The following is a 14054-nucleotide window of genomic DNA, read 5'->3' as shown; positions in this document are numbered from 1 at the left end:
CAGACTTTCAGCTCATAGGAGATAAAAGTGTTACACTGACCTTATTCAAGTACATTTCGGGCTTGTTCCCAAGCTGACTGAAGCCCCCTCCTTCCCTTGTGTAGGTTCTGCAAGGGTGTGACAGACTGGCACTATCCTGGGGACACCTTATGGCATTAAAATAACTTAATTCAGTAAAGTTTAAATTGTATTAAATAAGGTTTAATAACTTTTGGGTACATTGTATTAAAAATGTTGTTGTGTACTGGCTTTTGTGGATTTGTATGTAAGTCCACCAGGAGCACGTGGGTGCTAATATAATTCCGCACGTCACAAGCCCTTTGTAGCCATGTGAAGAGGTTGCCACATTCTAGTTCAAACCGGATTCTCTACAGATCAACAGACAAAGAAAGGATTTATGGATAAAGAGCCTGGCTTTAAACAGGCTCAGGGCCTTCTTCCTGATCCAGCAAAAAGACAGGATCCCTGATCCATGGAGGGCCAAAGCCTTAGGGAAGCATTGGAAGGACTTGGCCTGCTCAGGCCCCAAAAGACTGGGTGCTGGTGGTAAGATGAAGCTATAATGACCTTGAAACCACAAGGAAGCCCCTTGGGTAGGGTTCTGAAGGACTGCTCCTGCCAGAGCCCATTTTGGAGTTGTTGTGATCTCTGGTAAGCTGCTTAGGAGGAGTGTAGGTTCTTTTATTGTTTTTCAGAGGTTTTTCTCTGTAGTGCTTTTACCTTTAGAATAAAATATGTTTTCATAGGACGTGCTGGTTGTGGAATCTTATAACTGTGACAATTCCACTGTTATCAGTATCAAAAGAGAAAAGCAAGCAAGGTGTGTTTAGGCAGACTGGGAATAACACAATGGAGCAGGGAACTATTCAGCCTGGAAATATCCCCGTCAGGATTGAGAGAGAGAAGTGGGTCTCCACCTAAGGAAGGTGATAGCTAGATGGCTGGAAACCTTAGAGTTGGTGCCCTTGCTGGACCGGAGAAAGGGGATAAAGATGCAGTTGCGCTGAACTGCAACAAAGCATTCCCCCAAATCAGACTTTTGCTCAATTCAGTACCTGCCTGCCCTTCTGTACCTGGAGCCCAGGTCTTGGTCCACATACAGGTATATAAGGGGCACTTTCGTAAGGTATTTCCCTAATCATTTCTGGTCTATGCAGAGTCTAAGTCCAAAGGTTGCAAACATGCTTAGCCACAGCTAGGCATCTAAAGAAGTGGCCTGATTCAGAGAGGCTGAGAAATCAGCTCTCCTGGATTTCTCCTGTTAGAGAATTGGCTCATTGTTTGTGGTACACCTGCATGATACAAAGCACTACAGGTCTGAGTCTGCCACCTTCATGATCAATGAGTAGTTTCTTACTCTGCAGTTTGTCCCATGGGTTGAATTGAAGCAAGTCATGGAGTGAGGTGCCATCGAACAAAAGTGGGATGGAATCAGGCCCTTTATAATTGTGAGTGATAGGATCCAGGATTTTCCAACAAATGATCTGCCCTTCCTCAAAATGAAGAAGTCCCCATCGTGAAGGAACTTTTTGATTTATTCCTTATTGCTAGAATATACATCTTTTTCAAGTCTCTTGATGTCACCGTTTCACTTTTAGCTGTTGAATGGAAAGGAAAATACCCCCAAACACTTCTCCAGTGTTTTCTATGTTCATAAACTGATAATAAGTCCTACATTTTCCAGGAACTTCAAACTTTTCAAATGTCATTAAACAAGGAAATGTTTAATTGTAACTGATATAGAATTAATGCCAAATGAATTGATGTGCAGAGTTTTCATCATTAGGAGGATTTGCCATTAAGCCACTAGGTCTTCAATAAGCTGGATTGTAAGTATTCATGTTGCAAAGAGTTTTCACAAGCGTAAAGATAGTTATGAAATTAAAAGAATTAAAGGTAGCTTACATTTGGTTAAGAAAATAATGTATTTGCTTTACAGTTTGTGGCTAGTAGGGAAAAGGCCCTAAGCAGCAAATAAAAGAAGGCCATGAAAATAAAGTTAAGACCAGGATGTAGCATGGAAAGAATGTATGGTTAAAAAAATAACTAATAAAATAAAGGGCTGTAGTAACAAAAAAAAAGAAAAACTGTCATAAAAGAAACAAGGGCAAACCTTCCCAAGGTTCCATTGGTAAGCAAGGAATGGGGAGAAGAGAGGAAAGGAAGACTTTGGAGGAAGGAAAGTAGTTAGAATAAGCTGCTTCAGACATGTTTTTTGTTAAGGGTAGCAAGTTAGCTGAAGGGTATAAAGAGAGCCATGAATCTGATGGTACCTTGTCAGACCAAACCTGAGCATGCTGACTCATGCCAGGATGACACTGAGTTCCTTAGGTCTGGCCTAGTTGTAAGAATACTGATCAGATGTTTATGAATGCTTTCATACTGTATTGGGTGCAGTGATGACTTATTTTTAGGCTGTTAGGCATGTTTAGAACAATTGTATACAATAATATTTGGCCTTTAGAGTTAATATAGGAATTTAAGGTGAAATTATTATCTGGTGGTCTCCCATATTAATTTCAAATATTATTAATAATTCCAACAAGAAGGTAATCAATGTATTAAGTTCTTTAACCTGCCAAACAGAAAAATTGCTCCTGTGAAACCACAACAGCAGCTCAGCTTCTCACAGATGCAGATGCCCACCTCAACATGGGAAATTCAGCACTTTGCTGAGATCATTTAAATATTACAAACATTAAACCACAGCTTCTACAAAACAAGTCCAGGTACTTTCACTAAATACCAGCTCTAAGCCTTATTCTCCCTGATCCTGTGTCTGGTAGGGGCTAATTTGGCCCTGTGCAACTAAGACCAACTTTGGCAAGATCATAGAATATCAGGATTGGAAGGGACCTCAGGAGGTCATCTAGTCCAACCCCCTGCTCAAAGCAGGACAAATCCCCAATTTTTGCCCCACATCCCTAAATGGCCCCCTCAAGGTTTGAACTCACAACCCTGGATTTAGCAGGCCAATGCTCAAACCACTGAGCTATCCCTCCCCCCTAGAGCGTCAGCTGGTATGGTTTGGTGAAGTTTTGTTGACTTCAGTAGCCCAATTAAGTTACACCAGCTAGAAATCCAGCCCTTCATCTCTTATTGTCATTTCAATTCTTGTTAAAAAATTCTGAACAAATAGGTTGTTGAAGGAGACTGTGAACATTCCAGAGAATGGCTTCAAAAACATTTAGACTGGACAACTGTCAACTATTGGAAATGGGCAACGTCCACCTTAATTGAATTAGCCTCATTAGCACTGACCCCCCACTTGGTAAGGCAACTCCCATCTTTTCATGTGCTGTAATATTTATACTGCTTTCTGTGTTTTGCACTCCATGCATCTGATGAAGTGGGTTTTAGCCCACAAAAGCTTATGCCCAAATAAATTTGTTAGTCTCTAAGATGCCATGAGGAATCCTCGTTGTTTTTGGTGATACAGACTAATACGGCTACCACTCTGAAACCTGCCCTAAGCTTGACACTCATGGTCGTGAGCTACTCCAGGCAGGGGGGAGTGACAGTGCCAAATTTAAGCACTTCATTTGTTTATCTCAAGCTGTAGAGACTCATGATGTTAGCTTTGGAGGCCCCCAGTTCAATCCGTGGTCATAGCCAAGATTGCAGTTGCTATAAAATAGAAGCTGATCTGGGATTCAAACTGCTGTGAGCCTGAACCAGCTTTCTCCATTCAGGGAAAGTATGTAACCCACTGCTGAGTGTGAGTGACAGGTACCCCTGTGTGCCCCACCCACAGAGCATGTGAGTGTGTAACAGCTGCCAGCTAGGGAGTTATTTCTCTGACTCAGGCTTTTAACTCTAGACATCCCCAGCTCAATCCCCAGGCACCAAGATGGTGAGTCTCACTATTATGAATGCTTGTCTTCCTCTCCCATTCCTCTTTTGTCTCTGTATGAGCCTCATTTATTGTATTTTGTTTGATTTTACACTATAAGCTTTTTGGGGCAAATTGTATTTTTCCATAAAACATCCCGTGCACAAACAACACTATATTTTTTACAAAGTATTTATTAATATTTACACTAATGGCCTCTGAAATCAACTCTTATCAACCCAGATGGGAATGACAGTCATTCAGTATGGTGCGAGTGGTCTGGTTGGCTGGAGAAGATTCCAGTTTGGGGTGTCTGCCCTGCTTCTTGACAGTCTGCTGTTTGTTTTATCACCTGAAACTGCAGCCCCTCAGTCTGAAGGGTAACACAGCAAATTGAAGGGGTTGTGATTTCTCTTTGTCTTTGGAACATCCCAGGGTATGTGTCTCATGGATGCTGTGATCCTCCTGTGTTGTTCACCAGGCTTCAGCTAAGCAGCTCTCTTCCCACAAATACAGCGATATTCTTGTGTACAGTTATAGGAGGTGGCTTCTCCTGCATTCAGAAGTACACAGGACTCTCCAGGCTCTTGCTTCTTTACTTGGAACCTGGGGTGGAAAGCTACATTTAACACTCAGCCATGCCATTTTTGTAAAATCACAAACAGTGTCATTGCATTTGGCTGCCTAAATATTGGGGTTAACTTGCCTTACCTATTAATTTCACTTCTCAGAATAACATGTCCTGCAAGCTCAGCTATGAAAAGCATTTCTTTGTGATTTGGAATGTTTTTGGCTCGAGATTGTTAATTTAGCTGAGGTGGCCTCTTGTTTTAAATTTACTGCAGTTGCTGTATAATTTAATGTTCAGGGGTAGGAGGGTAGTCTCTTCCTTTCCTCATTAAGTGTAATGGTGGCATCACCCTTATCAATGTTTTAACTTTGAAATATCCCATTTAGAATATTTGTGAATGTCTATATTAATATGTAGTTCTGACAGTTACAGCTACCACTGCTAATGTTGTACAATTGTTTTATTATATTTAATAATATTCATTTAGATTTAAAAAAGTCAAACAGCACCACTCCTTCCTGTGAGAATTTGTAAGAGTAAAAAATACACAATAATTCTACAAGTTCAGTAGCAATGCCAGACTGCAAATTCTGTAAGAAATGCACAAGGATGTAAAACACAAGTGAACAACTTCTAGATCTGCCAGAGACTTACAGGTCAGTGGAATGAGCTGTGCCATCCTCCCACATCCAGCTTGTAGCAGCTCCCTTCCGTAATAGTCCAATCCAGTGAAAACACGCCCATCTGTTTATGAAATCCTGTTTGGGAACAAGACTAAAGCATTTACATGGTAGGCGTATGGATACCAGGGATGAGAATGAGGTTAATGTGTCCCAGTCGGGACCAGTGTGTTGTAATGCCCATACATTGGCCAATCACACTCCATTTTTTCCAGAAAAGTCAGCCATAGATTTTATGGAGCTTTTTGCACCTGTCCCTCACGGGAAGCATCACAGCTACCGTCCTGGCTGAGAAGAACTGATAGGATACCCTGGAGAACAAGTCAACACAATTGTCTCATCAGCCAAGGGTATCACTAATGAGACATGAGGAGTTCTCTTCCCAAGCAGCAGAAATCCTAACCCAACAGCATATCCAGCCTCTGTTAAAGAGAGACAAAGCTTGATTTTATTTTCAGATAGGTTTCATTTCATTGACTTCAATGGAGGAAGTCGTGATTCACGATGGAGTGAGAGGAGACTCAGACCCTAGGAATGGACTCTGTCCCTTCCTCATATTATGTAGAGCACTAATCTCTTTAATCACTCTTGAAGTCAGTGATAAAATTTGCATTCACTCTTTCTCTGGTGCCCAAAATCTGCCCAGTCTCCCTTGGGGACACAGTTCTGAATAGAACACAAACAGTTTAGAAAGTCATTTACCCTGCCAGTGTTATTTTTCATTTAATACCCATATCCCACTTCCCCACCAGATAGATATTGGGCAGGTGTAGTTTGGAAAATATAGGAAAATAAGGCAAAGGGTAAATTCCCTACCAGTTCTTCCTTGTTCTCTATCCTCAGCAGTCTAGACCCATGAGACAAGCAGTATTTTTTACTCTTGTGCCAGGAGCTCCTTTCACTAGTAAAATGGTAACACTTCCCTCTATGCTGTATCCAGCCCTCAGGGCAAGAGCTGCATTTATCTACTGGAAAAAGAGAGCAATATAGACCCGTTATAGTTCTGCATTGATGGGTGCAACGCAGTTTGATACTGAATGTCACCATGTATTCGCTAGTGTGTATATTTGTCACGGGGAATGTAGTGTTTGTCTTGCCAGTTAGGATGAAGCTGATGTTGGTGACCCCAAAATAACCTGGGATACGGGATACTTGGGTCAAGGCCCTTTTCTGATTCAGGCAGAAAAGGGACTTAACCCTGGTTCTCCCTCATCCCTCAACACCAGGCTATCGCCTACTCTGGAGCTTCTCTGTTTTTTCACGGAAAACTTTGAAAGGTCTCAGTTTTATCCCAACATGAAATGGGAAAATTTTGAATTCTCAAAAGTGCTCATGGGACAGGAAACCTGTTTCCCAGCCAGCTCCATTCAGATCACAATGAACAAGAAAGGTAATGAGAGCACTAGTGGAGAGAGGAAGCAATCCTCACGATGGCAATGATGATGATGTTGACTAGAATGAAAACCTGATAACCAAGCTAGCGCAGAGTCGGTGCTGTGGGAGAGAAGTGCAGGAGGATCTCTCTGTGCAGCAGCCTATTTGTCTGTTGCATTTGTCAAAATCCCTTTGTTTATCAGTGTCTTTCCCTTGTACCATTGAGAGATGTAAGTTGGGAAGGAGCTGCCCAGGTTTCTCTACTTTGAAGCTAGTGAGCCAGGGATCATTGATTATGTCCACTATTAAGGACACCATATTTTTGCTCAGATTTGTTTGTTGCTTTCCATGTAATTAATACTTAGATGAGGCCCTTGTACACTGTGTGCACAGGGACAGAAGTACCCTTTTTTGTTAATAAGAACAAGGAGAGCTGAATTCTGATTAAGCAACAATATTACCATAAAGGATATAACAGAAGAGTGAGCTCTGATCGATACCTTTCTTATTCAGAACATTTGAGAGTTCTGTGTTATTGGCTTGGAGTTCGTCTCTTTGCTGCATGCAGTTTTTCAGAGTTTCCTGCAATTGAGTGAAGTTTTTCAGAATAGCCTGTTTCTGGACAAGTTCCTCATTCTGTCTTCTCACTTGATGGGAAGCCTGGAGAACTTAAATCCACATCCCAAGAAATCAGTTAAAACAAAATGAAATACACTTATATAAATCATTTGCCTTTTGCATTATAAGGATGCTAACAGCAATTGTGACAGTTGTCATCATGGCTTACACACTGGGGACTGAACTGGAGACCTTCTGAGCTAAAAGCATGAGTGGATATAGCTTCAGGTAAATGCTTGGTCTATACTAGAAAGATAGGTCAACATAGCTACATTGGCTAGGAGTGTGAAAAAAACATGCCTAACTGACACAGCTATGCCGACCTAACCCCCAGCACAGACACAGCTATGTAAATGAAAGAATGCTGTGTAGCTACCATCATTTGGGGAGGTGGTGTTCCTATTCCAATAGAAAAACTCCTTCCATCAGAGTAGATCATGTCTACACTTTGGGGTGATGCTGACATAGCTACAGCAATATAGCTATGCTGGTACAGCCTCCATAGCATAGACATACGCAAAGACAGAAATGTCAGTCACCATGGGCTGTAACAATTCATATTCTCTGTGGATTAGCACACAGGGGGGACCAATAATCCCAACTATACATATAAAATGATAGGGTCTAAAAATAGCTGTTACCACTCAAGAAAGAGATCTTGGAGTCATTGTGGATAGTTCTCTGAAAACATCCACTCAGTGTGCAGTGGCAGTCAAAAAAGCGAACAGAATGCTGGGAATGATTAAGAAAGGGATAGATAATAGGACAGAAAATGTCATGTTGCCTCTATATAAATCCATGGTATGCCCACATCTTGAATGCTGCATCTTTGTTGGGCCTGTCCTGTAGTAGGTAAATTCTAGGTACTCTTCTGGCTCTGTCAATCTGTTTCTTCACTTCAGCAGGTGGGTATTGTAGTTGTCTCTATCAAGCGTTCTTACAACTACAATACCCACCTGCTGAAGTGAAGAAACAGATTGACAGAGCCAGAAGAGTACCCAGAAGTTCCTACTACAGGACAGGCCCAACAAATCAAATAACAGAACGCCACTAGCCATCACCTTCAGCCCCCAACTAAAACCTCTCAAATACATCATCAAGGATCACAACCTTTCCTGAAGGATGACTCATCACTCTCACAGATCTTGGGAGACAGGCCAGTCCTTGCCTACAGACGGCCCCCCAACCTGAAGCAAATACTCACCAGCAACCACACACCACACAACAGAACCACTAACCCGGGAACCTATCCTTGCAACAAAGCCCGTTGCCAACTGTGTCCACATATCTATTCAGGGGACACCATCATAGGGCCTAATCACATCAGCTTCAATGCTTCAATCTCTTTGGTCACTCGATTACAGACCTAAAAGTGGCAATTCTTCAACAAAAAAACTTCAAAAACAGACTCCAATGAGAGACTGCTGAATTGGAATTAATTTGCAAACTGGATACAATTAACTTAGGCTTGAATAAAGCCTGGGAGTGGATGGGTCATTACACAAAGTAAAACTATTTCCCCATGTTTATCACTCTTACTACAGTGTGTATGGTAATACCCATTGTTTCATGTTCTCTGTGTATATAAATCTCCCCACTGTATTTTCCACTGAATGCATCCGATGAAGTGAGCTGTAGCTCACGAAAGTTTATGCTCAAATAAATTGGTTAGTCTCTAAGGTGCCACAAGTACTCCTTTTCTTTTTGCGGATACAGACTAACACGGCTGCTACTCTGAAACCTGTTGGAAGACAGGATACTAGGCTAAATGGACCTTTGGTCTGACCCAGTATGGCTGTTCTTATGTTCTTATGAGATTTACACAATGTGGAGTTTTCAGTTTAATTCTGATGTTAAAGTAATTAAGGAATTGGTAAAACTGCTTTACAATTTACAAAACAATCTCTATGGGCTTGAAATCTGATTAACAGAATATGTACCAAAGATGTTTTTGTCTAAATGTCCTTTATATTTTTAACTTCCTGTCCTCATCATTCTCATGATTTACACTGATGTAAGTAAGAACAAAATCAGGCTCCATTCCCTTTTGGACTGGTAAACTGAGCAAACTTTAAAGATCACAAAACCATTCAGAAGCAAGAAATATGGAGCTACGCTCTGTATCATGATTAGAGCTGAATGAAAAATTATTTTTTTGGTTTGCAGATGAAAAATCTGGAACAAAAATTGGTTAATTTTGAACCCGAACTGATATTTTCCAGTTTTTCTCCTGGAACAAAACCCCAAAACAAAATTAATTTCAGATCTATATGGAATGAAATGAAGGAAAAAAAACTCAAGAAAAAGGGAGGGAAGAGTCTTTTAATTTCCTTTTAGGGTTGTTTTCCATTCCAATACATTTTTTTTTTCAGTTCTCCCTAGAGTTTTGTTTTGAGGTATTTTTCAAGCTTTTTATTCTGAAATCACTGAAACAAACCATTTCCCTTTCTTAAATAAAAAATCAATTTTTTGGCGAAAAGTATTCATCGAATTCTACCCAAATTCACAAATAGTTTCAGTGCATAGAAAAATGCATTTTTTTTTTTGGCTAATAAAATATTCACTGAAAAAAAATTCCCCCAGTCCTAGTCATGATGCCATTTCTAACCATATTTAAACTGTAGTCAGAGTTTCAAATCAACTTTAGTCTTAACTGAGAAGGATTCTTGGGATCACCCCGCTCCCTAGGCTTCAGAGCTGGAGCTGCACCAGAAAACGTAACTTCAAAGTGCTGTCTATACGGGTATTTGTAGAGCATTAGTAGAAGCCCCGCTAGCCTGAGTCCGTTGACCTTGGCTTGAAGGCTTGCTCCTGCATGCTCCAAAATGCTGTGTAGACATACTCTTAAAGGTATCTCAGCTTCTCACATGTTTTACAGGTAGAATTCGAATCACAGCTTGGCAGGCAACAGGCTCTGAATACCAAATGAAAGTTGTTTTTTACAAAGCAATGCAAACTATGACAGTGTCTCACACAAACATTTACACACATCACTCAAAGCCCTTCTAAATGTTATAAAGGTTCAGATCGTGTTTTGTTGCCTTCTTGGCAAATACTTACCCATGGCACCCCAAATGCTTGCAGTTACTACCAAAGCCAGGCAGAGGAGCCCCAGGATCACTGTAAGGAGCCACTGTGAAGATGGAGGAGATTCTAACAGAAATAAGAGAGAGAAAATGAAAGCAACCATGGCTAGAATGTGCCCCTCTCCTGAAACTCTGGGATCAGATCAGAGCTCTCAGCCACACCAGTCTACCAAAGCCAGAACTCACCATTAGAGCTAAACCAGTCCAATAATAATAGCTATTGAATGTGTGCTCAATAAATCTGGCATGAATTGAGATGACTTGGAGAAAACAGTTGTTCCTGGTGAAGGCCAGAGCTGTGACATCCCAATTTCTGCCCAGGCCTTGGCCCATTAACGTGCCATTTCCTGCCACAGTGGACAAAATTCTAATTTTATTGTTTCTGAAATATGAGGCCATGGACAGTGGCTACACCAGGAGGCGGATGTTTGACTATGAACACTTTGATAAAAGAACGTAAGAAGCCAGCAGCTTATAGTGCATAATATTTTGCTGCCTCTTCTGCTTTGAAGGAGTGTGAAACTCCAGATCAGAGTAGGCCATTTCCTTCTCGCTGATTTATGATAGGTTGTAAGGATGGAAAGACAGCTCTATGAAATTGTCATTACAGTAGGTGGGAACATAACTTCATAGATGTTAAGGCTAGAAGGTAACATTATGAGCATCGGGTCTGAGTTCTTGCATAATGTAACACAGGCCATAGAACCTCATCAGTAATTCCTGTTTCCACAACCAATAACTTATGGTTGAACGAGGTCACATCTTTTAGAAAGAGAGTCAATATTCTTTTAAAAACTCCAAATAGTGGAGAATTATCACATTCATTTGTCATCTGTTCCACTGCTTAATTACACACATTGTTCAAAATTTTTGTCAGAATTCCAATTTTACCATTATCAGAGTCATCCAATTAGGAAGCAGAAACAATACCATGTGACTTAGGTGACAAATCACATAGCTCAAGTAGTGAAGTATGAACAGTGAATTCTTGAAGCAGTAGCCAAACCAGTAGCAGTAGTAGTTGCAAATAGTTAACAACCAACTCAAAGGTTGGAACATAAACCATGCACTGAATGATTTCAAATAGAAAACCTTTTATATTTTTAATTGAAGCTTGTTCTCAGATAAGTGATGAGCAGAGAAAGGGGCTGACTTCTCTGAGGACAAGATTCTGCGATCCTTACTCATGTTGAGTTGTACCTTACGCTGTGGGGTAAAATATTACTCCCCATAAGGAAAGGAATTAGAAACTGGCCCTGAAAAAAATGTTCCCTGCAGTAGTGGCCTAGTAAGAACTGAGAAAAATTGAGCAAGGACATCAGGATTTGGCCCAAGGCAGGCTGTAGCTGTTAGATTATGTGGATTAACAGAAAGCATATTCATTTCTTATTATTTTCTGCTATCTGCAAACTATAGATAAACCATTTTAAAAATATTTCTGAGTTTCTTATGAGGCTTGCAAATAAGATACTTATTACAAGAAACCTTGCAGGGCACTAGTAAGCTGATGCCTTAGCTTGCAGCAACTAGAACTCTGGCCTATCTAGAAGCTATTCTGGAGAAAAGCCAAGAGATTCAGGTTGAATCATCTAAAAGAACTCAGCGTCCTTTTTTCTGTATCATATTCCCCAAAGCCCCATATATATAGTATGCAAAGCTTGTGCAGCATTATAGTTGTAGATGAGAGAGCTGGCAAATATAAGGAGTCCAACTAACTATATGAAATGTGCCAGACAGGTATGGACTTTTGTGTTAAGTGTTAAGTAGATTTCCTGGGGAATCTTTGGGGAGGGGTTCATGCAAATTCCACAATGCTGGTTATGCAACAACAACAAAACACCTTTTTGAAGCTACCCCCAGAGGAGTGGGCCATTGACTGGGGTTTACCTGTTCTTGGAAACTGGAGATCAAAGGCCAGAGCAGTATAAAGCAACAGTTGCACTATCCAGTTGGGGTATGGTTTCTGATCTTAAATGCTGACATGAACTTGGGAGCAAATGGGCAAACCCAGTTGTGGGGGTCTGAAGATTGACACCTACCAGAGCCCTGTGTTGGAGCTCAGGGTGACCTTGGGTAAGCTTTTAGCATGTATTCAGGTTTATTATTTTTTAAATATGTTTTCTCTTTAATGCTTTTGCCCAAAGAATAAATGCAGTTTGCTTTGTGAAGGTTGGTTGGTAACTGGAATACACTCTTATAGCCCTTAGAGAAAGAGTTAACTACAGGCGCTGGTCCCTGATGAGACCTGCTGGGAAATTGCAGTCAGGTGCAGAGGGACTGCAAGCATAACTCCCAGTCTGAGGGCGAGATGTGACAGCTGGAAAGCCTAAAACTCAGGTAGGTGCCCACAAGGAAGAGCAGGAGGGAGGATCATTTAGGTAGTTAAGTCTGGAACCGTGTCAATGGTTATCCTCAGGTACAAGAGACTTTTCTCATGAGTGATGGCTCCAGAGCTTTGCCGACTGGCAGAAAGATTCCATGGTGAGGCCTCAGGGCAATGGAAGTTCTGGAAAACCCAAACAGGGCACTCAAGATGGAAAATATTTCCTCACAGAGCAATCCACCCAGGTGCCTTCTCTGATAGCCCACCTGGGGATCAGCTGATCAATCACAGGTGCACTAGCCTCTTCCCTCTTAAAGGGCGAGTACCATCCTGTGACATAAGGATTTATTACTTCATAATCAAATTGCTATGTTCCAGCGCTTTGTAGGCACAAAGCCACCTTCTTCCCATACCTGGAAAACTATGCATTTCTGGGGGCACCTTCATATCACACAGACTGGCACAAAACTAACAACATAGAATTTTTTCTCAAATGTCAGTAAAACTAACACAGATTCTTGCTATATAATGTTAGGGTTTCTGGGACAAAGTTCAAGAAGGAGATTTGAGTAGGGCTAAAAGCATAATGTTAGACATAGATTCAGGAGATTATAAATATACAGTACCTGTGACCCTGGCATGCTTTGGTCTTCGTTTTCTCTTCTGCTCTGCAGGAGTATGAAATCTGAGGTCCACAAAGGTCACTGACTGCTCACTCATTTCTGGTGGGTTATGGGATAGAAATTCCAGAGGTGGAGTTAGTGAACTGGATGACCACTGGGATTTGTACTGCAGTGAAATGGCCTGTTAGAGCCAGTAAGAACATCAGCATGAACAGGAGCAATGTAACAGGACAGCCTGCTCAGTGGCTCAGTACAAGTGTTCCTGTGTTCCTCATGGACACTTAACTCCCACATAGCAAAGGCCACAAGAAACATATTCTAGCTTTTATGGCTGGTTAGGCCACTCTGTCGCATCCCAGTGGGTGGTGATTTGGCCTCACATATACACACCTTTGTCATTTTCTGTTTGGGCTAGCAATGCTTTTTACTGGACATGAAGCCATCAGCCACAGGACACTCCAGCTACTGCAAAACGGTGCAGCATGTCTCCTCAACAACACAGGCTGCCGCAAGCACCTCACACCAGTCCTCCACTCACTGTACCGGCTCCCTATAGAACGCCAGGTCAAATTAAAGATCTTAGTCCCTATCTTCATGGTGCTCAGATTCCTAAGATTGCCTGAAGCTCCAGGATTGGGCCATGGGACCAACAACTCTACTTCTTTGGCACAATGGTACTTTGTACCACAAGGACAAAGCTGGTCTATACAGGAGACAGAACTTTCTCAGGAGCAACCTTCCACAGGAACTAAGAACCACCACAAACATCACCTTCTGCTCCAAGTGCAAGGCACACTTCTCAGACTTTGCCTTCGATAGCATAAACATATAACATAGAGTACATATAATTTAGTTTAAAGGAAAACAACCCCCCCACACACACTCCAAACTGCACGTTCACACAATTTCCCCTAGGCCAGAGGAGAAGAAAAGAACAAACTGTATGT

General features: G+C 41.4%; 1 protein-coding gene across 1 annotated transcript; it reads right to left on the bottom strand.

Annotated features, from left to right (window-relative positions):
• Nucleotides 1-4320: 4320 nt before the first annotated feature.
• Nucleotides 4321-13204, bottom strand: LOC311521584 (natural killer cells antigen CD94-like; the record flags this gene model as incomplete). The annotated part of the gene is made up of 6 exons (XM_084629959.1): nt 4321-4438; nt 5058-5161; nt 5900-6051; nt 6958-7125; nt 10136-10228; nt 13111-13204. 6 exons carry the CDS (start codon nt 13202-13204, stop codon nt 4321-4323), a joined length of 729 nt encoding a protein of 242 aa, XP_084486085.1.
• Nucleotides 13205-14054: the final 850 nt, after the last annotated feature.

Source organism: Lepidochelys olivacea (assembly GCF_965140295.1).
Source record: "Lepidochelys olivacea isolate rLepOli2 genome assembly, chromosome: 1".
In the NCBI taxonomy this organism is placed as follows: domain Eukaryota; kingdom Metazoa; phylum Chordata; order Testudines; family Cheloniidae; genus Lepidochelys; species Lepidochelys olivacea.
This window is presented reverse-complemented; position numbering and strand designations above follow the sequence as displayed.